Here is a 27,025-nt window from a genome sequence, read left to right on the forward strand (position 1 = left end):
TCTGTCCCAGTTACTAGTGCTGCCTAATAAAGCTCCATGCACAGGTGACATTGTGCCAGTTTCCAGGCTCAGCCCTTAAGAAAATAGCAGCTTCCACTTCTTGTCTGTCTTCTGGGACATTGTTGCTGTCACCCATTCACCATTCTTGGAGGAAGCAAAAGCAGTCATATACATGGAGAGACCACGTGTAAGGTGCTCCAGCTGACAGTCCCAGCAGAAGTCCCCACAAACAGCCAGCATCAATCAGCCACCAGACATGACTGAAGGAGCCTTCAAATGATTCCAGCCCTCAGCCATAGAGTGACAACTGGCTCTCAAGCTATGTCAGCTGATACCACCTGAAGCAGAGACACACACTGTCCCTTCACATCCCTGCCCAAATTACTGTCTTAAGTAGCTGAGTTTGGGCGTCATTTGTTATGTAGCAATAGATAAGTGGAAAAAATCTCTCTAGCATTTGTGTGAAGGATAAATTTGTGAGGGACCAGACCAGAGAAAGGCACACTACTTAGGAGCCTGCTGCAGGACAGCAGGCAGTATGAGACAATGATCCGAACCTTAGCAACAGAAGTCAGCATACAGAGGAGAGAACAGACTAAAACATCCCTAAGAGTTCACATTCGCAGGATGTGGTGACTGGTGGGAAATGTCCAAAGTGAGGGAAGAGTCATGATAATTCCTGAGTGTGAAGCTTGCTTGGGGGACCGGGTGGAGGCAGTATCATAAAGAGGAGACAGAATGTAAACACAGAGGAGGGACGATTATTAGTTTGGTTTTCAATATGCTGATTTTGGCTGGGTGTGGCAGCTCGCTCCTGTAATCCTAGCACTTTGGGAGGCCAAGGCAGGTGGATCACTTGAGGTCAGGAGTTCAAGACTAGCCTGGCCAACATGGTGAAACCCCGTCTGTACTAAAAATACAAAAATTAGCAGAGCGTGGTGGTGAGTGCCTATAATCCCAGCTACTAGTGAGGCTGAGGCAGGAGAATCGCTTGAACCCAGGAGGTGGGGGTTACAGTGAGCCGAGATTGTGCCACTTCACTCCAGCTTGGGCAAAAGAGGGAAACTCTGTCCCCACAAAAAAAAAAAAGTTGATTTTAAGGAGCCCATAAAAAAACTACGAACTGAAGAGAAAAGATCTGGGAAACATTGGCATAGGTGGTGCATAGAATAAAAAGAATGACTGAGATGTCCTGGGACAGAGTGTAGCGTGAGGAGCCATAGGCCAAAGACCCTGGGGAATCTAAGCCTTGGTCCAGATGTCATATCACAGAGTTGCTTTAACATTTTCCTTAATTAACCTAGGCAAAGACTTGGGTGTGGTTGAGACTATGGGTTGCATCTTATGACCATTCTCTCCTTCTTCTTAAGAAAAACCTTAAATTTAGCTGGGCACACTGCCACCCCGCTGAGACCACATTCCCCAGACTCCCTGGTAGGTAGTAGACAAGGCCATGTGACTAAATTCTGATGGGAGAGACATGAATGGAAGCGTTCTATGCAGCTGCTGAGAAGTTTTCTCAAGTGTGGGAGGGCATGCCCTTTTCAGCCCTTCCCCCACCCTGAAGCCTGGAACACTGACGTTAGCTGGAGCTCTGGCAGACTCCCAGGACCATGGTGATGACACCCTAGGGACAGCAGAAGAGAGAACAGGATAAAGCCCATGCCCCTAATGGCTTCACAGAGGTGCCAGGATGCCTCTCTCTCTATGTGAGCGCGAAATATACTTCTATTCTGATTAAGTCAGTATTAATTTGTGTGTGTGTGTGTGTGTGTGTGTGTGTGTGTAGAAGGTTGAACTTAATCCTAACTGATACAATAGGCAAATAAAAGAAAGTGCTCTAGGCTTTTCAAGGACTTATTCCTATTAGACTACCAAGCGATTTCGGCATGACATCTTCAAGCCCACAGCTCTACACTCCAATTCCTTTATTAAATACAAAGCCTAGAGATATATTTTCAAAATAATTAAGAAACTGGGTTCTCTTTATGGAATACTGTCTCATTCTACGTCATTGCAAATGTCAGCAGTTTACAGGCAAACTGTAATTATAGTGCCTGTAATTTTTAAGGTGCTAATCGTAGCAAAATGAATGTAAAGAATTACTGAAGTATATTGTTTTACGTTTAATTCAGTGTAGAAATGAGTACCTTACTATTTCAATATATTACTCTATATAACATGGAAGTTACCTGAGCTAAAAGAGCTGCCATTTCTAATGCCAGATCCTTGTTCAGAGGAAAAAGTCCATTTATGATTTGATCATTTGTCTGATACATTAACAGCAACTTTTCTCTATCAGTCTCTCCACGAGCTTGCACTGAGAAATACAGTCTGTAAAAAAAAGAGTAAATTTCTCATTAAATTATATTCTTACAAGGAAATAAAGTAAAGATAAATCCAGAGGACTGAGATGGGGTTGTTTTAACACAGTACTCTAAGTGGTATGAACTTAGACTACTACTGTCAATGACTTCTGTTTCTGTTCTATTTAGTACTTTCAGCAAAATAAGAAAAAACTACTTTGAGGTTGAGGTTGAGGAACTGCTGGAGGTGAGGTTGAATCACATTAAATGTCAATTGTCTAAATACACCAATGAAAAGACAGAGATTGTCAGAGTGGATAAAATATAAAACCCAACTATACGGTGCTTATAAGAAATCCACTTTAAATATAAATAAAAATATATAAGTAGAAGTAAAGGGATGAAGCAATTTTTTAGGCTTTGAAACACCAAATCCTTAAATGTTCCTGAGGAAGGACCTAAGACATCAAGCGAAATTAAATATGCCCTCTCTTGCAAGGAATGTATGATACAGGCCTTGATTTCAATGGGCTGTATAAACCCAGTCTTCAAAACCCTCATCATCCTTCCTGAATACCTTGGACACAGCATGGAAAAGGAAGTGAAGGTTTCAACTCAAAATCACCCCCAAATCAACATCAAATAAGGGGAGGGGGAGAAGGTGAGTTTTCTCTGGGAATCTAAAAGATAATATTTATATATTTAAGTGTGTTTTGACTTTTTGGCCACAATCTGATAAGCAGCTTTAGGGGCTCAAAAATAGTTTACATGTTATCACTGTTACTCACTGAAACACAACATGGCTTTTGTCTGCCTAGCGGGGTTTTCATCAAATCAGTGACTCTCTTTATTTATTCACTGTGTCATTTATTCATATGTGAGATTTGTGGGGCTCTGACTTCAGGCTGCAGATCAGGCACAGGTGCTGTAACGGCTCTAAATGCTGTGACAATGGGGTGGGTGAGCAACATCTTGACACACCTGAATACTGCCATGACAACACAGTGGCTGGAAAAGAGAGATTTAGATACAGTAGCTGTTAGGTGTGTGCTCAATTGGCTATAACTTTGCATTTTCAGCCTTTTCTTCCCCCTACACACTTGGGGGAGAGAACACACCCTTATCATTTACAGTATCTCTCCCAGTAATTCTCTCAAATAGCAGGGAAGGGGAGGGCAGCAGGTCTGAATCTCTGGGCAAGCATGGGTGGGTGTACTTTGAAAAGCTCCTCCTACCCCATGATTCTATTCATTCTTTCCTCTCTACCCAGTTTACAAATCAGAAAAATCCTAAGCTCCATTTTAATCTATGATGACTACACAATGACAAATAATGCAGGATTATACTGTTAAACTGGTAGTAGAATATGGCTGGGCAACAGAAACAGATGCCAAATCCAAAATGATATCAGCAAAGCCATATAAAACAAAGAGAAGAAAATTTAAGATGAAAGCCTTCCTTTTTGGCATGCTTACATTTGTATGCATAGCTTATTTTCCCTACTTGAAGTTAGGAAGTATATCATACTCATCACTGTAATCCACTAGAGTTTAGCTAAGTGTTACCACTGGAAGGTTTGGTAATACGGCTAAAAGAAAAAGAACCAAATGGCTACAGGCAAGAAGAGCTTAAGTGCATTTTCTGTTATTCCCAGCAGGCAACACAATTGAGCCTGAGAGGGGAAAAGGAAGCATCATTAGCAAAAAAAAAAAAAAAAAAAGAGAGAGAGAGAGAAAAACAATACTGGACATGAACCATAGGCTCAAATCCCTAATGAAACAGTTTTGGCTCCAATAGCTATCCAGGGATTTGGGGAGAATTTGAAGAGGAACAAAAATGACCAAGAAGTCATAAAAATCAAATCCATGGAGCTTGAATAGGAAAGGCACTAGAGGAATGTGATCTAAGCCTCTCACAATATGGCCAGCTTTCAGCTGCTTCCATATCCTAAAGAGGCCTGGAGCAGACAGAATGGGCTTCTATGACAGCAGGCAAGGCTTAGATTAGCACGCAGGAGTATTCCCAAATCTCCACCTCCTCATTGGACACCCAGGAAGCTGAATACTGTGGGATGGAAATCGCATCACTCTGGACCAGTACCACTACACAAATACACTGCTTCCAAATTCAGCAGGGCTCTCAGCACCGCTGGGTAATCCTTTTGCTTGCCCTCAACTGGATCCATATTCATTCTTTAGATCATTTATTTCCTACTGTTGCCCTTCCCATCCTCTTGTAAACTTACTAGGGGGACAGCCTGCAATCTCTCTCCGTTCACCCTTCCTTCACTCCTCAGTCCACCATGGTCTACTGGTTATACTCTACTAAAACTGCAATTGTTTTCTTCCTGCCTCAGTGGCATCCAGCCTCCAGTCATCTGCTCAGAAGTCACCACTCTGCAAAGTCTTCCTCTATGTCCCTACAACTTCTTGTACATAGACGTCATATTCATGGTAATGACAAATATCTAAGAAGCATTTACTATGTGGCAGGCTCTGAACCAAGTGCTTTACAATTGGCCAACATTTAATCCTTCAGACAACCCTAGAGGTGGGAGTTGTTTTGACCTCCATTTCACCTACGGGGTACCTGAGGCACAGAGATGTCAAGTAGAGCCAGGATTCTAACCCAGGCAGCCTGTCTCCAGCCCATGTTCTTCACTCCCGGGCTACATTCTTCCTGTTACAGCACTGATTGCATTGCTAAGACTTCATGTCTGCCTCTCCCTATAAACTGGAAGATTCTAAAGGGTAGGGAAACTCTATTGACCTTGGAATTCCCAAGGCTTCAAACAAGGCTTGGCACTGGTAGATGGCATGAATGGACAAATAAATGGTATGTGAGAATTGCTAAGTACAGGAATTATTTGCCAAAAAAGCCTGAAGAATTCCCTTTCATAGTCTTAGGCAAGTGACTTAACTCTCTAAAGCTTCAGTTACCTCATCTGTGAGATGGAAATAATAATAGTACCTTAAAGGGTTGTAAGGATTATATAAGAATGCATACAAAGGGTTCAGAATAGGGCCTGATGTTAGGTAAAGGTTCAACAAATGCAGGTTAGTAGTACTAGTAGTACTAGTAGTAGTATTCTCCAGAGGTCTCTGGAATCACGAGAGTCTCTTTTTCTTTTTTTTTTTGAGACAGAGTCTCGCTCTGTCACCCAGACTGGAGTGCAGTGGCACGATTTGGCTCACCACAACCTCTGCCTCCTGGGTTCATGCGATTCTCCTGCCCCAGCCTCCCATGTAGCCGGGACTACAGGCACATGCCACCACGCCCAGCTAATTTTTGTATTTTTAGTAGAGATGGGGTTTTACCATGTTGGCCAGGCTGGTCTTGAACTCCTCACCTCAGGTGATCTGCCTGCCTCGGATCCCAAAGTGCTGGGATTACAGGCATGAGCCACTGTGCCTGGTCCACACGAGAGTCTCTTGATCCTGGAATTTTTTTTAGTGTGAACATAGCTAGGAGAAATGGGATAAACTCCATTTCTTGGCTTAAACTTCTTGGCTATGGCCAGTGTTGTTTTGTTAAAAACATGCCTTGGATCTTACAACTTCAAAAATACAGTGAGAAATCAAATTAAATAAGAAGCTTAACTATGAATACAATTTAAATGTTAGTTGCCAATGGTTGTCTATGAGAACAAGTTCAAAACCTATTAATTAGATCTTTCATACCTGAATCTAAATAATTAAAATTCCATCACTTGCTAAGTATGAATTTAAAATTCCATGATAAAGAGAATTGATATTTTAGCTTTGTTTGTTACCCTGCTGCTTGGCAGATGAAGCATCAGGTCCTTGGCTGTGTGACAGGTCACAGCAAGGTTCCCTCCTAACTGTATCACTAGAAATTAGGGCTCATTGTCTAAGCTACTTATAAACACATGCAAAACACGGCCATGTTTAGAAACAGTACTTTCTCGTAGCTGTGGCTATCCAGCCATTTCAGAGTTCTGTTAAAAATTAAGCCTTTCAGTTGAGTTAATTTTTTTCCTGCTGTCAAAGGCATTGTCATGAGGTTTTACCTTTAAACAAGGTAATCATCATCTGTTATTACAATTCTCTCTTCTTAAAAAAAATTTTTGAAGAGATTTATTCTGAGCCAAATATGCGTGACCATGGCCTGTGACACAGCCCTCAGGAGATCCTGAGAACATGTGCCCAAGGTGGTCGGGGAGCTGCTTGGTTTTACACATTTTAGGGAGGCATGAGACTTCAATCAAATCCACTAAAGAAATCTATTGGTTTGGTCTAGGAAGGCAGAACAACTTGAAGTGAGGACTCCACAACCTCTTATGGCAACCCAGACATTCCTTTCTATTGATTCCAGGTCTTTGGATAAACTCAACCAATTGTCAACCAAAAAATGTTTATTCATGATTCTCTTTGTCCTTCTTTGTGGTGTTTGTTAGACTTGAAGCATTATTTTTATCTGTCTTTCATATCCAAATTTTATCCAAATTTCACTTCAGTTCCAATCATAGCCATCATAATCTGAGTTGGTACGTATTAAGCATTCACAAGGTTTAGATTATTAGGAATAGTCTTGGCTGGGTGCGGTGGCTCATGCCTGTAATCCCAGCACTTTGGGAGGCAGAGGCGAGCGGATCACCTGAGGTCAGGAGTTCGATACCGGCCTGGCCAACATGGTGAAACCCCGTCTCTACTAAAAATACAAAAATTAGCTGGGTGTGGTGGCAGGCGCCTGTAATCCCAGCTATTTGGGAGGCTGAAGCAGGAGAATTGCTTGAATCTGGGAGGCAAAGGTTGCAGTAAGCTGAGATTGTGCCATTGCACTCCAGCCTGGGCAGCAAGGGTGAAGTTCTGTCTCAAAAAAAAAAAAAAAAAAAAGCATGCCTGAACCTCTTCTCTGTAAATGTCTTTGGCAGGCCAGGTCCAGGAGCTGGCTCCTTCCATAAAGGCTGAATGAGGACCTTTAGGTCAGTGCTTCTCAAAACCCAGCACGTATAAGAATTATCTGGAGAGCTGTCAAAACACGGGCTCCTGGGCTCCACCCCCAGAAATTCTGACTCAGTGGGTCTGAAGTGGGGCCTAATGATTTGCATTTCTAACATGTTCCACATGGTCCTGAGGCTGCTAGTGTGGGGCCCACATTGGGAACTACTGCTCCACATTAAACAGAACTACAATAATAATCTAGAAGGTCCAAATCTTCTAGCCTGCTGTCCTTGCCAGTCACCAAAGGGCCATTGATACCTTGATAAAGTTTGCCCTCAAGGGAAAGAGGTCCCTCCAGGGGTGAAGCCTATTAGATTTCCAATATCTATGCAATATTGCTTATCTCTAGGAAGGTATGATTTTAAAACCTTAGATACCAAAGATTAATAGTCACTTTCTTATTACTTGAACCTCTGGCAAATCATCACAGCTCATGAGCCCCTGAATAAAGAAGCTCCAGTGTTCACAACCACCATTTATTCAGATCAACAGAGTCTGTTCAAATACTGGGTGGCCCTTTAAGTGGCCAACTGGATGAGAGAAGAGTCCAAAATATGAATGTGCCATATTTATTTAACTGTTCTCCCTATCAATAAACATGTAAGTGTCTGTCCCAAGTTTTTCACAAAAACATTGACAAAGAATATGACAAAAACATGACAAGGAAGATACTGGGACATACTGGAATACTCTGCCCACTTATCTGGGTATTTCTGTGGGATAGACTATTAGAACAAGAAATTTTTTTTTTTTTTTTTTTTTTGAGACAGAATCTCACTCTTTTGCCCAGGCCGGAGTGCAGTGGCGCTATCTCGGCTCACTGCAAGCTCCGCCTCCCGGGTTCATGCCATTTTCCTGCCTTAGCCTCCCGAGTAGCTGGGACTACAGGCACCCGCCACCGCACCCGGCTAATTTTTTGTATTTTTTTTAGTAGAGACGGGGTTTCACCATGTTAGCCAGGATGGTCTTGATCTCCTGACCTCGTGATCTGCCCGCCTCGGCCTCCCAAAGTGCTGGGATTACAGGCGTGAGCCACCGCGCCTGGCCTAGAACAAGAAATTTTAAAGTGGATCAAAGGCTATTACATTCTTTATGTTGTACAGTGCCTTCAATTCTTACATTCCAATTTTAAGTCTGAACATCTTCCAAAAAGAGACCTCTGAGTACCACTCCAATAATTCCACCAGGCTCTAGGTCTGACATTTTATAGATTCCTTAATTTATAGGGTATAAGACTCAAATAAAACCAGCAAAATACCATTATTTTGTTATAATTAATGTGAGCTGGTCAGTTAACAGTTTATTAAGTACTACCTTTTGCTAATACATGAAAGAAATTAAAATATTTAAAAAGAAAGAAAGGAAATCTGGTTCCTGACTACATGCCAAAGTACATTACCATTTTATCTGTAGAGAAGGTGTGTGCTCCAGCTTCTCCGGCATTTTCTCAATTCCTGACACAAGCTGAGCAGCCTCCCTCTACAGGCCTTTGAACATTCTTTTCTATGCATTTTGATGTTCCCACTCCCATCTCCCTCTGAACTTGGCGTAAACATCATTTCCTCAAAGAAGCCTCCCGAGGTCTCCTGTCTAGGTCAGGCTCACTGTTGTGTGCCCTCACAGTACCTCTCTCTCCCTTCAGAGAACATACTGTGTCATTACACACTCATTAGAGTGAGGATATGCCCAACAATAGTCTTCCTCACTAACCCATAGATTCCAAAGATCAGGGACTGGGTCTGTCTGTATTTATTACAATTTTATTCATAGCATCTAGCTAAGTGATAGGCCTTATAGTTGAAGCTCGGTGAACACACAGAGAGAGAGAGAGAGACAGAAAGAGAAAAATGAGAATGAAAGACTGAGAAGGAATAAATATGAGTATAAACAATATATGACTTCCAAAAGACTGAGGCAAACATAGGACATAGGTATCTCTTCTTTTTTTTTTTTTTTTTGAGACAGAGTCTCGCTCTGTCACCCAGGCTGGAGTGCAGTGGTGTGATCTTGGCTCACTGCAAGCTCCGCCTCCCGGGTTCACGCCATTCTCCTGCCTCAGCTTCCCAAGTAGCTGGGACTACAGGTGCCCGCCACCATGCCCAGCTAATTTTTTGTATTTTTAGTAGAGACGGGGTTTCACCATATTAGCCAGGATGGTCTCGATCTCCTGACCTCGTGATCCACCTGCCTCGGCCTCCCAAAGAAACATAAGTATCTCTTCTTACTACAGATCTTTAGTAGGGTATTGAAGTATTCAGTCTTTATGAAAAATGTAATAATACTGCTAAAGGAAATTATGAAAGTGAAAAATGCATCCTTGTATCAACTACTCTAAGAGAGCAGCTATTTTTTTCTGTAGTTTTTCTGATTGTGTGTGTGTGTGTGTATATATTTTTTGTTTGTTTTGAGACAGGGTTTCACTCTGTTGCCCAGGCTGGAGTGTGGAGTGCAGTGGCACAATCACGGCTCACTGCAGTCTCAACCTCCTGGGCTCAGGTGATTCTCCCACCTCAGCTGTCTGAGTAGCTGAGATTACAGGCACATGCCACCATGCCCGGCTAATTTTTGTATTTTTAGTAGAGCGGGGTTTTGCCATGTTGGCTCTCAAAGTGTTGGTCTGGAACTCCTGACCTCAGGTGATCTGCCCACCTTGGCCTCCCAAAGTGCTGGGATTATAGGCGTGAGCCACTGTGCTCAGCTGAGACCTAGTGTTTCTGATCTTTGTCTAAAAGCATATTTTTATAAAATATAATTCTTTATGACATTAAGAGACTAGAATTAGAAACGAAATTTTATGTGACAAGGTTTTTTCCTATGGAAACAGAGTTATCATTTATAGTAAGACAAACTTACAAATAAATAACTTTTAAGGCATTCAATAGAAAGGTAAATAGTAGGTGCATTATTTGAACATATTGTATACTCATACTTTGGCATCTGGATGCAGTATTACACACCTGTTTTTGTATGTCAGACGAACAGTCCTTGTACCTTCACATTTTCCAGGCTGCTGTTCTTTGGAAGCCTGTTCCCATTTGGAAATAATGTCACAAATCTAGAAAGGAAGTGGAAAACTGAGATTTACAGTACTTTTCAAATCAACATTTTTTGAAGACAACTGTGCTGCAGACTGAAATTTTTCAATTAATATGATCAAACCAAATATACTCAAGCTTTTTGTTTTCAGCCTCCGTGTGGCTCCGAGTTTAGTATGTAATTATAAATTGCTATTTGGTCCACTTATCCTTTTGGACACACATTAACTTTGGACTGTGGCCATGCATTTTTTACTCAAAAAGGAATCGTAATGTATGACTGCCTGAAACTGGAAACAAGAAGATTCCAGGGATTTTTTCATGATTTGGTCACTGAAGAAGCAAGTTTTTCACCTTCCGAGTTCAAAAAGATTGTAATAACTGAAGTTATACCAAAGAAATCTGAAATATAATTTATGGAAAGGGTCTAGACCCAGGTCTAGCTATTTGATTTTGGGTAACTCATTTCCCTCTCTAGGCCTCAGTTTTCTCATTTGCAAAATAAGTGCATTGTTTCTCTAAGGTCCCTTGTGGTTCTGTAATTCTATTTTATTTATTTATTTTTTAAATTGAGATGGAGTCTCACTCTGTCACCCAGGCTGAAGTACAGTGGCACGATCTCACTACAACCTCCGCCTCCTAGGTTCAAGTGATTCTCCTGCCTCAGCCTCCCGAGTAGCTGAGACTACAGGCACCCACCACCATGCCTGGCTAATTTTTTTGTATTTTTAGTAGAGACGGCATTTCACCACGTTGATCAGGCTGGTCTTGAACTCCTGACCTCAAATGATCTGCCTGCCTTGGCCTCCCAAAGTGGTGGGATTACAGGCATAAGCCACCGCACCCGGACTAATTCTATATATATTATTGCCATTACTAAATGGAAGCTCTATTAAAGTTATTTTACTATGATCTGGAAAAGATTCTTTTAAAATCCCTCCCTTTTCATTTCCACAGGTCTGTTTTCTTTCTTTCTTTCTTTCTTTCTTTTTTTTTTCTTTTTTTTTTGTGAGACAGTCCTGCTCTGTCGCCCAGGCTGGAGTGCAGTGGCATGATCACAGCTCACTGCAGCCTCGACCTCATGGGCTCAAGAGATTCTAGTTCCTCAGCCTCCAGAGTAGCTGGGACTACAGGCGTGTGGCACCATGCCTGGCTAATGTTTGTATTTTTAGTAGAGATGGGTTTTTGCCATGCTGCCCAGGCTGGTCTCAAACTCCTGGCCTCAAATGATCCACCTGCCCCGGCCTCCCAAAGTGCTTGGATTATAGGCGTAAGCCACTGCACCTGGCCACAGGTCTGTTTCCTAAACCATTTTTCATCTCCAGCTCAGGCCTTCCCTAACTCCCAATGCTGAACTTAATCTCTCTCTTTCTGTGCAAAGTTCACAGCACTCTCAAAACTTTCATCACTGTCAACCCTAGTTCAAGGTTAGCTGTGTATAAAGCTGCTCTTCCGTAAGCAAATTTTAAGTTCACTGTGGGCAGGGACTATTTCTGGTCCTTTTGTATTCCCCACAGAGTCCAGCCAGCCCCTGGGATACAAAAAAATAGCTTAGTAAGTATTGCTGAATAAATGAAAAAAAAAAGGAAAGCCATTTTATTAGCACTTCTACATATCTACCCTTATTATTATCCTAATATTTAGAGTATCATTTCCATTACTAACACTTTTCCTCTCTTTAATATGGAATGTGTATATGTAGAGATTGTGTTTTAAGAATTCTATGGGTTTAACAAAGTCCTGCATTTTTTTTTCTTATCATGGAGATTAGATTGGTTAAATTTTTGGAAAACTCCTGAATTAAACTTGCAAAGTTTACTCTTCTTGTAAAGAGCAGCTTCTCTGCTATTCGTTGGGCTTGGCTCCTGAAAAGGACTTGGTTTCACCTTGATGTTTCCTTGAAGACAATGCTCTAAATCTCTGCCAGAAGGATCGTCAGTGAACAATGCAAATCCAGACTGCGCTGGTTTCCTCATTCCTGTGTCCTGGTTCAAAGTGTTCAAAAATTCTTCCACTGTGGTAGATGCATCAAAACCAACTACCTAGACAGAAATAACAAAGCAGTTCTGTTAATAAGAAATACATAGTTTCAAACTGAGATTTTAAGGATGAAACAGAGCATACTTGATGCATGATTAATGATAACATTTTTCTAGGTGCTTTAACTATTTTTCCCAAAGCTTCTCTGGAGAAAATTAACAAGGTTACCTCAGAAATTAGCTTGCTGAAGAACTCAAAAATCTTGGCTTCAGCCAACAGACATGAATCCAAAATAGAATGATCAGTTGACAGCTATAAATATTTTGCAAAGATATTATGCTTACTCATTAGAAGCAAACCAAGAACTATAGTACAATATGCAATCTTTAATCAAATGGAAAATAAACAAGAAATATGTTTAAATAAACGAACACTTTTATGTATTTAATGTTTGTTTCTTTAATAGGCAGTTAAGTATCTGAATTCTGTGATAAAAGGCGTATGGCTACAAAGACTAATTGCTAGTTTGGGAACATGTTTGCTTCAATTAATAAGCAAGCATCTAGATCTGAGAATTGGAAGGGCCCCGTGAAGTTTTCCCAGATAACTTCTGAGATTTGGAGATCTTAAAAGAGACTAAAATTGTACACACCCAGCATCAGTAATTATTTCCACACCCAGCAGGAGTACTGATGAGAAAAAGCCCCAACCGAAGTGTTTGTGATTTTTCTGTCCATCAGAATCATAATGGCAGTGAAGCCTATCCCTTATTTGGTTCAATATGGATTTGTTATTAGTGTGAATCCTTTATAGCAAAACTGTTTCAAAACTCAGCTGTTCTGATAGTAAGTCTAATATATTTGCATGTTTGTCACTGCCAGGTGCTGACAAAAGTAAGCAGAGAAGTCTCTGTTCCCTGTAACAGAGGTTGTACACAGGATTGTCGGCTAAGCATATTTTCATCAGGTAACCTACCTGGTATATCCCATTCATGAAGTGCACAGGTATACTAAAGGGCAAAGAATGGTGATAAGGGTTTCGGAGAAGAGTTGAAAGAATTTCCATCCTTGAGGGTCTTGCTTCTCTGTCACCATTTTGTTGCGTTCTTTCTACACAACGCTGGCAGTAAATGGCATATTTTCCAAATTCTGTCCTGTAATACAAAACTTAAGATAAAATCTAAGAATAAATTTAATTGACAACCTAATATGTGCAACCATTAAGAAAGCATCCCTGTACATTATCACAATGCATTAGGCTAATTTTGACAGTAACTTTTTTTGAATGATAATACTAAACTGCTGTAACTTTCCTCAAATTCCAACTTCTTTATTTTTGTAACTGCCTCACTCAAACCTCCCCACAAAGCATTCTTCATCTTTACTGTATTATTATAGTCACAAGCTGAATTTAAAATTACCAGTCATAAGTCAATATACAGTGATTTAATATTAACAAATATAAAGAAAGCAATTGCATGAAGAATAGTAGAGAGTAACTTATAAAAACATGTTACAGCAGAATTCTCTTCTGAAGAACATGGTGGTTAATGCTTGACCACTAAACAAGGTAAAAAAAAAAAAAAAAAAATGTCTTCAGGCCAGGCGTGGTGGCTTATGCCTGTAATCCCAGCACTTTGGGAGGCTGAGGTGGGCAGATCACCTGATGTCAAGAGTTCAAGACCAGCCTGGTCAACATAGCAAAAACCTGTCTCTATTGAAAATACAAAAAATTAGCCGGGTGTGGTGGCGCACACTTGTAGTCCCAGCTACTTGGGAGGTTGAGGCAGGAGAATCGCTTGAACCTTGGAGGTGGAGGTTGCAGTGAGCCAAGAACATGCCACTGCACTCCAGCCTAGGTGACAGAGTGAGATCCTGCCTCAAAAAAAAAAAAAAATGTTCAAACAAAAATAAAAATGTTTTCTTTCTTTATTCTATAAAAAGCACTGCATTTGTAAAAAAATATTAAGCATTAGAAAAACTCATTAGAATAAATAAAAGTTGGATAGAAATCTTATTTGCCCTTATTTGTTATACATAAATTTTACTGCTTATTCAAGCAGATTGATAACACCTGTCAAATATGTTTGTATTCAAGTGCCCTGTAGGCAGATCCTTGGTCTGGGGGCTCCTCAGTGACTGCAATTGAAATTACATGACCTTGGTAACAGATGACCTTGATCACAGAGGCCCCCAAATGTATTATGAACTGTAGAATATTTTCCTATTGCTTCCAAGTTGGGTTTGTTTATTTGTTTGTTTCTTTTACTGTGTTTGTTTTAGTCCAAGAGTTTAAGCAACCTGACACAAACCTCTTGGTGGACAAAATGACCCTGGATAAGCCTTGGCTGAGTGACCTGGGTCCCAATGTAAGAAAGCCATTCTGAAAGTTGAACTTTAAATGTGTTTTTCAAAGGAGTAACAATTCTGAAGTAATTCAAATACATACAATTAGAAAAGGAGGGAAGACCATGGGGGAAATTTTTCACATAAAAGAATTCAATGTGGAGAAAAATAGTAAAAGGGAAAACTAAGGAAACAAAATAGTTGCTTTTATTGAATGAACACCCACTAACGCTAAGTCATTCATACTTGAAATGCAAATACACTTTTCACTTAAAAATATTCTCTGTCAGTTTTTCAAGTATTTATTGCAATCTTCCCTAAGAGATTTAACAAAGGAAATATTTTCCTAGCTCCACATCAATGATAACCAAAGGCTTCCTGTACCAATATTTGTTTCATACATTCTTCTGAAAATGTACCTGGCAGATCATTAAATACTTATGATTTATCGTAGACTTTCAGAGACCACATAAACAGTTCAGCTGGCTAGTATTCTGCACACCTGGAATCTGCATTCCTCTTTAGGTGAAGCCTGAGGAGCCACAGGAAAGGATGATGGGGAAGGAACAGCCCAACGCAGAGTGCCAAGAGCTGCCAGCCCTGGGCAGGGAGAAGCACCATAGGTTAGATACCACGTGCCAGTCAGAGATCCACATCTGGGTGAGTGCAATGGGCTGATGACAGTCTCTCTTAACCCAAAAACATTTTGCTTCTTTCACATATGCATGATCTGTTTACAGCATTTATCATAGGTTAAAAACAAAAAACTCTACATTGGGTCAGATCTATGATCCATCTAGTTGTGTGCATGGTTATCTACAACTGAGGAACCAAGGCACAAGCAAACAAGGTGCTCCTTTTTGACATCACACTCAAAGATTAGGAACATTGTTTCCTTTTTGTTCACTTACGTATTTACTCATTCCTTAAAATACAAGTAATAGTTTTGAGAAAGGCAGATTGCAAAACAGTAGACAACACATGCCCTAAATCAAAACCAATCTACCTACATATACATATGTATCTACATACCTAAATAAGGGACAAGTATAAAAATATTAACAGAGGTTATCTTTAGGTAGCAGCAATATATGTGATTTTTATTTTTCCTTTGCTCTGTTCTGTATTCTTCTTTCTATATTTTTTCAAGGAAGTATAAAACATGTTACAGCGGAATTCTCTTCTGAAGAACATGGTTAATGCTCAACCACTAAACAAGGTAAAAAAATGTCTTCAAACTACAAAAAAAAATTTTTTATTTCTTTATCCTATAAAACACTGCATTTGTTAAAAAATGTTAAGCATTAGACAAACTCATTAGAGTAAATAAATGTAAAAGTAGGATAGAGATCTCATTTGCCCTTGTTTGTTATATATAATTTTTAGTCATTTTTAAAACATTATATTAAAAAAGTTGGATAGAGATCTTATTTGCCCTTGTTTGTTATATATAATTTTCAGTCATTTTTAAAATGTTATATTAAAAAAGAGGGAGAAATAGGCATTGTCCCTGCCCTTAAGGAGCCTACAGTCTAGTAGGAGACAGTTACATATTTAAACAGTAAATTATAATACAACATGGTAATACCATGTATTAACTTTTTAAAGCACAACCAATGGAAGGAATGACTAACTTCTTGTGGAGTCAGGGAAGGGATCACAAGGAATATGTTGCTTGGGCTGGGCTATAAAGTTTATGGAAGGGAAGGAAGAGGAGGGATCCAGGTAACAGGAATACCATCAGGTGCAAGGTGGAGAATATTGCAAAGGCGGAGTGTGTTTAAAGGATGGGGCGCATTTATTCATTCACTATCTGCTGGAGGCAGGAAGTGGAGAAAGAGGGGGCCAGTGGAGCCAGATTACGAAGTGTTCGTGATGCAGATGAAGCTTAAGCTTCAGATTCCCTCTTGGGCACAGGTCCTGGGAAAGGCTTATTAACTGTGTTTACATGGTCATATGATTTCTAAAATGTGCAAAAGTAATCCATTTTCAAGTCTTTGTTTTGAAGAGCATTTCCCAAACTGTATAAGCTTCATTCTCACAAAACCTGGATCCAACCCTGAGAGTCCTATATGCTAAGGTAAGAAATTTCTGATTTATCTTGTGGCGAACAGGGAGTCAATACACAAAGATAAAAACAGGTGTTCACTGAAGAGTAAACACAGATGACTACCAAACACCTGAAAAATATATTCAACTGCACTAATAAAGAAATGCATCCTGAGTCAATAGTGAAATATCATTTTTTACCTGGTAAGAATTTAAAATATACTGAATGTTGTTGAAGATATAGGAAAATTCTAAAAATGAGTTCAAAGGAATTCGCTGGGCCTGTCCACAAGATTTAGGTTCCTGGTGGGCATGGTGGCTCACGCCTGTAATCCCAGTACTTTGGGAGGCCAGAGTGGGCGTATCTCCTGAGATCAGGAGTTCGAGCAGCCTGACCAACATGGTGAAACCCCATCTCTACTAAAAACACAAAATTAGCCGGGAGTGTTGGCACATGCCTGTCATCTCAGCTACTTGGGAGGCTGAGGCAGGAGAATTGCTTGATCCCGGGAGGCGGAGGTTGCAGTGAGCCGAGATTGTGCCATTGCACTCCAGCCTGGGCAACAAGAGTGAAACTCCATCTCATTTAGGTTCAAAGATGTCTACTGTAGAGGTATTTATTATAGAAAAAATATAGAAATGTATAGTACTTAATGTTAACATGACCATTAATGTTTTGAAGAATGTCTAAGGATACAGGGGAAATGATTATTTTCTATAGTTTAAAAAAGTAGTATGCATACTGTAACTCCAGCAATATAAAAAACTGTGAGTGTGCACACACCAAGATACACACATTTATATATAAACATATAAATATATAAACCAAAAAGGTAGACATCAAAATATTAATACCTATTTTTCCTTCTGCACTTTTTGTATTCTCCAAATGTCTATGCTGAATGTGTATCATTCTTACAATCAGAAAAACAATATCACTTTAAATTGCATGTATATGTATCAATATTAATATCTACCTGCAATGGTCCTGGTTGATTCTGTGGCTGTCTTCGTCTTGTCTGTTTAATAAGCTGACAGCAAATTTCATTCTGCAGCTCAGGATGTGTCAGGCAGATTTGCAAAGCACTCTGGGCTAGAGATATGTGGTAATCAATTGCAGGAGAGTCAACTGCAGCATTTATAAAAAGCTGGCAGGTCTGAATTAAACAAAAAAAGATATATTCAAGGTGAGGAGTGATTAGATTTATTCTGCATGAATTATATCGATTATCTTTTCAGCAGTAGTTTTTGTTTAAAATGATGGGAAAGGATATATTACGATAACACTAATCAAAAGAAATCTGGAATCGCTACAATAATAGCAGACAAAGCAGATTTCAGAGCAAGGAATTCTGCCAGAGATAAACAGGGTCATTTTATAGTGATAAAGGGGTCAGTTCATCTAGAAGACATAACAATCCCAAACATCTACATACTTAATAACAGAGCTTCAGAATACAGGTGAATCTTATCCAGCGTATTTTTCATTTTAGTCATTGCATTTTTCATCTCTAAAAATTCAATTTGAGTCTTTTTAATATCTTCTCTTACTCTTCTTAAAATGCTCATGCTTTCCTTTACCTTCCTGAACATGTGAAGTGTGGTGGCCAATCTCCAAAGTGGTCCTCCGTGATCTCCACATCCTGACATTCAGATCCATAGGTAATTCCCTCCTGTATTCTACCAGGGTTGGTCTGTGTGACTCTTAGCATGTGGCATGCCATTTCTAAGATTAGCTTATAAAAAACAATGCACTTCCATCTTGGTCACTCTCTCTCTTTCCCCATTAGATCATTTCCTCTGGGGAAGGCAACTGCCATGTCTTGAGCATTCATCTGGAGAGGCCCATGTAGTGAGGTACTGAGGCTTCTTTGCCAACAGCCACGTGAGAGAGTTTGGAATCCTCCAGCCCCATTCCAATCTTCAGATGCCTGCTACCCTCGCTGACAGCTTGATGGTACTGCCAGGAGACTATGAGTCAGAACCACCCAGCTAAACTGCTTCTAGATTCCTGACCCTTCAAAACTGTGTGAAATACCAAATGTTATAAGTCACTAAGTGTTGGGGAAATTTTAAATATAACAATAGACAACAGATACACAGAAATGTCCTTATCTACCATGACCTGCATCATTTCTAGATATGTTTCTATGATTACTTTTTCTTACCCATTGTATGTCATACTTGACCCGATTCTCGTATGCCTGGTGATCTTTGACTGGATGCAGACGTTGTGAATGTTATATTCTTGGCACTGGACTTTTTGGTATGCTTTAAATATTTTTTAGCTTTGCTCTGAGATGACAGTTAAATTACTTGGAAATGGTTCGGTTCTTCCAAGGTCTCTTTTAAATTTCTTAGGGTGGACCAAAACAGCCTTATATTTAGGACTATCTGGGCCCCATTCCAGAGGCAATCACCTTCTGTGCACTCTATTTGATGTCCAATGTATCAGAGATTTTTCCATTCTAAAAGATGGGAAAACTATTTCCAGCTCTGTGTGAGCTGGAATTTTTTTGCCTGTGTCTTTCTGTCCTCAGCCTCAGGTACTTTCCTCACATACACACATGCTTATCAGTTCTCATGTGAAAACACGAATCTCTGGAGCTCTCCCTCCCTCCCTCTCTTTAGCTCTCTCCTCTCAGCCCTGTGATATATATATATTTTTTAGACGGAGTCTTGCTCTGTTGCCCAGGCTGGAGTACAGAGCTCAGTGCAACCTCTGCCTCCTGGGTTCAAGTGATTCTCCTGCCTCAGCCTCTCGAGTAGCTGAGATTACAGGCACCAACCATCACGCCTGGCTAATTTTTTTATTTTTGGTAGAGACAGGTTTCCCCATGTTGGCCAGGCTGGTCTTGAACTCCTGATCTCAGGTGATACACCCACCTCAGCCTCCCAGAGTGCTGGGGTTACACGGTGAGCCACCGTGCCCAATCAGCCCTGTGAAGTCTAACTACCTTGGCCTTCTCAAATTCTGAACTCTGTCTCTGCAACTCAGGAAGACTGCCAGGCTCTATTTGGGTGCTCCCTCTCTGCACAGCAGTCTTGAATCCCTCCAGACAGTAAGCTGCATCAATCAGAGGGCGTATGTCATTAGTTTTCCAAAGAATCTGTCCTGCACTGCCTACATTCAACATCTGAAAACCACTGGCAGGGCAAATCCAGTCCCTGTGGCTCCATCATGGCCCAAAGTAGTTCTTCCTTTTTATCTTCTAACTGGTTGTTGCTTGCACACATAAAAGCGTCTGTTTTTTGCTTATTTTGTACCTCTCACTATCTTATCAAATTCTCTTTTTGTTTGTAGCAGTTTTTTAGTTTGTTCTTTTGGGTTTTCTGGGTATATAAATATATCATCTGTAAATATTTTCATTTATTGCCTGATAACATAGGTTAGTTCCCTAAAAGAATGTTAAATAATAATAATAACAAACTTTATATAATTTATACTTTAATTGAAAAATTTTAAAAATAATGGGGCATATCTTTGTCTTTTTCTCACTTTAGTGGAAATGTTTCTAAAATTTCTCCATAAAGCATGATGCTTGCTTTTAGCTAAAACAGGAATATTTTATCATGTTGAAATACCTATGTATTGCTATTCTATAAATGTTAAAGTTGTCAAATGCCTTTTCAGCATCTATAGATATGATTATCTCCCTAATAATAAGTAATATTAATAGATATCCTAATACTTAGCCATCCTTGATTTCCCAGAATAAATCCCTTTCAGTCATGATTTAATATTTTCTAACATTAAAAAATGTTATCGACACATAATAGCTGCATATATTATTGGAGTATATGAATTTTTTGATACAGGCATGCAACATGTAATAATCAAATCAAGGGAATTGGGATATCCACTACCTCTAACATTTGTAATTTCTTTGTGTTGGGAACATTCCAAATCTTCTCTTCTAAGTATTTTGAAATATACTCTAAGTTCTTGTCAACTATAGTTGCCCTACTGTGTTGTTGAACACTAGAACTTATTCTTTTTATATAAATGTATTTTTGTACCTATTAACCAACCTCCTTTCATCCCTCCACCCCCTACTACCCAGCCTCTGGTAACCACCATTCTATTTTACCATCTACCTCTATGAGATCCACTTTTTTAGCTCCCCCTATGAGTGAAAACATGAGATATTTGTCTTTCTGTGCTTGGCTTATTTTACTTAACATAATGTTCTCCAGTTCCATCTATGTTGCTGCAAATGACAGGGCTTTGTTTTTCTTAATGGCTGAATAATATTCCATTGTGTATATATACTACCTTTTTTTTTTTTTGAGACAGAGTCTTGCTCTGTCACCCAGGCTGGAGTTGGCACGATCTCGGCTCATTACAACCTCCACCTCCCAGGTTCATGTGATTCTTGTGCCTCAGCCTCCCTACTAGCTGGGATTACAGGAATGCACCACCACGCCCAGTTAATTTTTGTATTTTTAGTAGAGACGCAGTTTCCCCATGTTGGCCAGGCTGGTCTTGAACTCCTGGCCTCAAGTGATCTGGCTGTCATGGCCTCCCAAAGTGCTGGGATTACAGGCCTGAGCCACTGGCCCGGCCCATCTTTATCCATTCATCTACTGATGAACACTTAGGTTGATTCCATATATTGGTTCTTGTGAACAGTGCTATAATAAATACAGGAATGCCGATATCTCTTCAATATACTGACTTCCTTTCCTTTGGATATACTCCCAGTGAGACTGCTGGATCACATGGTAGTTCTATTTTTAGTTTTTTGAGGAACCTCCATACTGTTTTCTAAAGTTGCTGTACTAATTTACATTCCCACCAATGGTATATGAGTTTTCCTCTTTCTCTGCATCCTTGACAGCATTTGTTATTTTCTGCCTTTTCGATAACAGCCATTTTAACTGGGGTGAGATGATATTTCATTATAATGTTGATTTGCATTTCCCTGATGATTAGCGATGCTTAGCATTTATTCATATACTTGTTGGCCATTTGTATGTCTTCTTTTGAGAAATGTCTATTGAGATCTTTTGCCCATTTTATAATTGGATTATTTGTTTTTTGCTATTGAGTTGAATGATTTAATATTCTTAAAATGATGCTGGATTCTGACTGCTAATATTTTATTATTTTTGCACAATCTTTACTGCACTCTCGTATGAAAGCAATACTTATTTAACCAAGAGAATATAGTGATAAAATGACTGAGGATTGCTTCAAAATAATCCAACGTTAGGGTACAGTGGGAAATGGAAGAATAAAAGAAAATTGGCCATGTGTTGATGACTGTAGATCTGAAAGATGAGTACTTTAGGCCTCATTGTAATGTTCTCTCTACTCACATATGTTGGAAATTGTCCCAAGTAAAAAGTAAAAGAAAAATTGAATTTGGAAAATTTCCTTCTTTTTCTATGCTTTGGGACAATTTAAACAGCATTGAAATTATCTACACATAATGTTTGGTAACTCCTCTGTTTAGATTTTCATTTTCCTGTGGAATCAATTTTGGTCATTTATGTTTTCGTATAAAATTGACCACATCATCTAGATTTTCAAATATATTTGTATAGTCTTTCTTGCCTTAGGTATTGGTGTACTCTACAGGTAGGTATTTTTAAACATTCCATTATAGAAATTTTAAAAATGTATAAAAGTAGAAAGAACAGCATAATAATCACCTATGTACCCATCACCCAGTGTCAATAATTATCAGCATTTTTCCAAACTTCACCACCTCCCCACCTCTACTTTGTTTTCCTCTGGAGTATTTTAATGTATATCATATTACTTTACCAATAAATACTTCAGGCTGGATCTCCAGTTGATAAAGATTTTTTCTATAGCCATCCATAACCCCACAATTAACAATAATTCCATATTATCTAATAAACAAATAGATTTTTTGAGATGGGAGAAACTTAGGCAAGACAAAGCCAAAAGAAAGAGATGGAGCTCCAAGAGACTAGGGAAAAATGAAGTACCAAGATCCTGGTGTAGAGTCCAGACTTGGAAACACAGAAGGTCCACCGTATTCTGAGGCTGGAGGAGTGGAGGAGAAAGAGTTGTCTATTAAGTGGAGGGCTTTCTGTTTTGTTTTTTTTTTGAGACGGAGTCTTGCTTTGCTGCCCAGGATGGAGTGCAGTGGCACGATATTGGCTCAGTGCAACCTCCACTTCCTAGGTTCAAGTGATTCTCCTGCCTCAGCCTCCCAAGTAGCTGGGACTACAGGCGCATGCCGTCACACCCGGCTAATTTTTGTATTTTTTTAGTAGAGACGGGGTGTCATGGTGTTAGCCAGGATGGTCTCGATCTCCTGACCTCATGATCTGCCCACCTCGGCCTCCCAAAGTGCTGGGATTACAGGCGTGAGCCACTGCACCCGGCTGCAAGGGGAGGGCTTTGAGGTGGTCATGTCATGTCTGATGTCCTCTAATTTTCTCGGTGAAATAGAAGGTTAAGTTTCTCTGCTGTATTCTTAAGTAGAGAGTTTGAGGGGGATGTGACCAAAGACAAGCACAAGGCAGAAAGTTGGCTGTGAGAGAGGAAGACCCTGAATTTATATTGGTGTCAGACTACATGGCTGTTTGATGCTCTGCAGCATTGCACATCTGGTTTTACTGGGAGCAGAAAACTTAGCACTGATCTAGGTTGGGATCTGGCTGAAGAGTGCATGGAAGTATGGGTCCCAAGGGACTACGAGAATTAATAGGAACAAACCAGACTGGATAAGGAAGGAAGAAAAGCCAAGACGCAGTTATCATGATCTTAAAAAAAGCTAACGGTTCAAAACAAAGGTCTTAGGGATGAAGAAAAAATGGAAGAGTAAAAAAAAAAAATAAGAGCTTGTAGGCTAGGATTGTGGTTAAAGAAAGAGATATTCGAATTGAAGCTTTTAGAGGTGACATACTTGTGAGGAATGGTGAAGTCAGGTGTGGACATGGCAAATGGGATGATGAAGGAGACCAGAGGTGAAGCTTACTGGAATTTAGAAGGTCAAGAATCTTAAAATCATGGCATTGGTGAGTGAAGTGATAACAGTCATTTGCAAGATTTCAGGTAGAGAATGTGAGTTGGGAGCTAAAATTCTTAGATAATTTTTTTTTTTGAGACTTAATTTCACTCTTGTTGCCCAGGCTGGAGTGCAGTGGTGTGATCTTAGCTCATTGCAACCTCCATCTCCTGGGTTCAAGCAATTCTCCTGCCTCAGCCTCCCAAGTAGCTGGGATTTTAGGTATGCGCCTCCACGCCCATCTAATTTTGTGTTTTTAGTAGAGATGGGGTTTCACCATGTTGGCCAGGCTGGTCTTGAACTCCTGACCTCAGGTGATCCACCCTCCTCGGCCTCCCAAAGTGCTGGGATTACAGGAGTAAGCCACCACGCCTGGCCCTTCAAGAAATCTGAAGAGTTACTGGAAGGTAACTGATGATAGGGATAGAAGGATAAAGAGTGCGAAGTTGCATGGCAAGTTTTGAGTGATCTGGGATTTCTAATAGAGATTGAGGAATAAGAAACTGAGGGTAACACTAGAGAGGAAAGAGAGTGCTGACCCCTCTCCCAGTGCTGTGCCTGGTGTGATGTGGAAAATTAGAGGTTAAAGGGGAAATAATTCATCTGATACCAAGTATTTCACATTGCCCAAACCATACATATTAATAGTTTATTTCAGTAAATCCAAAATCCTCACTAAGAAAGCATATTAAATTCACCTAATTTTATTTCAATGATATTCTTAATAACAATAATAAACACATTTTGAATTTTCTTGGAGTAAAATTTTGTAACCCAAAATGTTATTTTAAATTTTTTTCCAATTATTTAACAACATATAAGTATTTTACCTTAAATCATTTAACCACATATAAATATTTTACCTTAAATAATTTAATAGCTTCTGTCTGTAGGGCTTCGGAAGGTAGAGTTGTCAGAGGGGAAATGATTCCTTCTTTACTGTGACACAAAGTGGGGTGTCTCCATATCTGAGAGGCTAAATGCAGAATAAAATAGGAACAGAAAACTGAATAAACCACTTATTTTGGCCTCTTATTAAATTAATCCTTTAGACATTAGCTCATTCAGGCTTGGCTCACAACTTTATGTCACAAAGGTCAGAAAAAAACTCTTTGGCAACATTATTTTATTTTGGTAGCCAGGCCACTGGGATTCTCGTGTTACTGTTTTTGTTTTTTTTTATTTTAAAAATTTCCATAGGTTTTTGGGGAATAGGTGGTATGTGGTTATACAAGTAAGTTCTTTAGTGATTTGTGAGATTTTGGTGCACCCATCACCCGAGCAGTATATACTGAACCTGATTTGCCTCACCCGCTTCCCACCCTTTCCCCGAGTCCCCAAAGTCTACTGTGTCATTCTTATGCCTTTGCATCCTCACAGTTTAGCTCCCATTTATGAGTGAGACATGTTCCTGTTTTGGATAATCTAGAAGAGTTGGGTCCTAATTTACTAGGCTGCAATAAGTCTACCAGGGCACTATCACATTGCTTAAACGTGCTAAAGATTGGTGACCTAGGTAGCGGGCATGACTATATATGAGAAAGAGCTGGGGAAAGATCTAGAACTTCTCTAGGGAGGAGAAGCCAAAGCAGAAAGAGATACAAAGATAAAGAGGAACTTGAAGGCATTCCTAAAATCAACACTTATTAAATTCCTGTGTTGGACACAGCAAATAAAATGTGGTCTCTCTTAGTATATAAAGCATAGGATAGAAGCTAGACTCTGAGTGGGGAAAGCCATAAAAATTCATTTCAGGCCAGGCACAGTGGCTCATGTCTGTAATGCGAGCACTTTGGGAGGCTGAGGTGGGTGGATTACTTGAGCTCAGGAGCTCGAGACCAGCCTGTGTAACATGGAGAAACCCCATCTCTGCCAATGATACAAAAATCAGTCGGGCATGGTGGTGCATGCCTGTGGCCGCAGCTACTCAGGAGGCTGAAGCAGGAGGATTGCTTGAGCCCAGGAGGCAGAGGTTGCAGTGAGCTGAGATCATGCCACTGTACTCCAGCCTCAGTGACAGAGTGAGATTCCGTCTCAAAAACAAAACAAAAACTTAATTTCAGTGCAAAACTACAAATGCTATAAATCTTTTGGCTTCCCTGGGCCACACTGGAAGAAGAATTGTCTTGGGCCATACATAAAATATATTAACACTAATGATAGCTGATGAGCTTAAAAACAAAAAACTCACAAAGAAATTTTGTAATGTTTTAAGAAAGTTTATGAATTTGTGTTGGGCCACATTCAAAGCCATCTGGGGCTGCAGGCCACCTGTGGGTTGCAGGTTGGACAAGCTTGCTATAAAAGAATTAAGTGACAGAGTGCATTAGGACATAATTTTAACACTGATGAAGCACCTTTTATGAGCCAGATGCTGAGCTGCAGGGGGCTGGCTGGGGGATCTCCTAAGGCTAGGTGGGGTTTCATTATGTTGGTGAGGACTGCCAAGGAAGGGGGCATTCCAAGCAGAGGAGCAATGGAAGCAAAGGCAGAGGGAGGTGACCTGACACAGCCTAATGAGGAATGATGGTGTCCCTGCAGCCAAAGAGCCACAGAGAGAATTCTCTCCCATGATGAGCAAAGGCAATGAAAAGGTGGGTATTTCAGGGAAACAGGAACCCATTAAGTGAAAACTCCATTAGGCTAAGCGGGTTGAGGTCCATCTCATTAACCATAAAGCTTTATTTATATGTTTATGAACTTACAAGTCTCCCCGTCTATATTTAGCAATTTGCAAACCAGTTGTTCAAATTCAGATCCAACGTTTACATTGTTGCTTCCAGCTGCAACAGTCAGATGATAAAGCCAAGTGTCCTTAAAACCAGAACACATTAATGAAATGTTAAGACACAGTTTTGATTACTTAAAGAAAAAAAAACAACTTGCATAAACATTAGAAAACTTTGAGATGGAAATGAACCACTTGCTTTAATTTTTAAATAATAATGAAAAGCCATTTATTCAAACAATTCTGAGGCATGCTAACTTGAACTGTGTTTATATTACCTTTTCCCATTATTTACATTTTTCTTATTTTCTTCAGATGCGTCTTAGAAAAGCATGACAAAATTAAGAAGAATAACACGTTAAGAGACTAAATACAGCTAGCTGATATTCTTTTACAAAATAAATAAATTCTATTAAATTAAAAAACTGGCTCCCAGAGTGATACATACAGAATATTTTGGAAATCCAGAAAATTTAAAGAAAACACAATACCCATCTTATCCCATTCACCAAAGATTCCTGGTCTTTTTTTCTCTATGAAAATATATGTAGGTTAAATTTTTACATAGTTGAATTATTCTAAAAGTAGAGGATAATTTCTGAATTTTAGTAATATAGTACAAGCACTCC

The 27,025-nt window shown here is 39.7% G+C and overlaps 1 protein-coding gene across 1 annotated transcript in view; it reads right to left on the reverse strand.

Annotated features, from left to right (window-relative positions):
• PLEKHH2 (pleckstrin homology, MyTH4 and FERM domain containing H2) overlaps positions 1–27,025 on the reverse strand; it is a 130,793-nt gene that overhangs the window by 10,416 nt on the left and 93,352 nt on the right. The window contains exons 18-25 of the mRNA XM_055242826.2: positions 26,374–26,482; positions 24,532–24,644; positions 17,657–17,836; positions 15,133–15,230; positions 13,261–13,438; positions 12,192–12,347; positions 10,228–10,325; positions 2,193–2,334 (exon numbers count right to left, since the gene is read on the reverse strand). Of these exons, the coding sequence (XP_055098801.1) occupies positions 2,193–2,334; positions 10,228–10,325; positions 12,192–12,347; positions 13,261–13,438; positions 15,133–15,230; positions 17,657–17,836; positions 24,532–24,644; positions 26,374–26,482 (1,074 nt within the window). The remainder of the gene's footprint in view (positions 1–2,192; positions 2,335–10,227; positions 10,326–12,191; positions 12,348–13,260; positions 13,439–15,132; positions 15,231–17,656; positions 17,837–24,531; positions 24,645–26,373; positions 26,483–27,025) is intronic.

Source organism: Symphalangus syndactylus, chromosome 14 (assembly GCF_028878055.3).
Source record: "Symphalangus syndactylus isolate Jambi chromosome 14, NHGRI_mSymSyn1-v2.1_pri, whole genome shotgun sequence".
NCBI lineage: Eukaryota > Metazoa > Chordata > Mammalia > Primates > Hylobatidae > Symphalangus > Symphalangus syndactylus.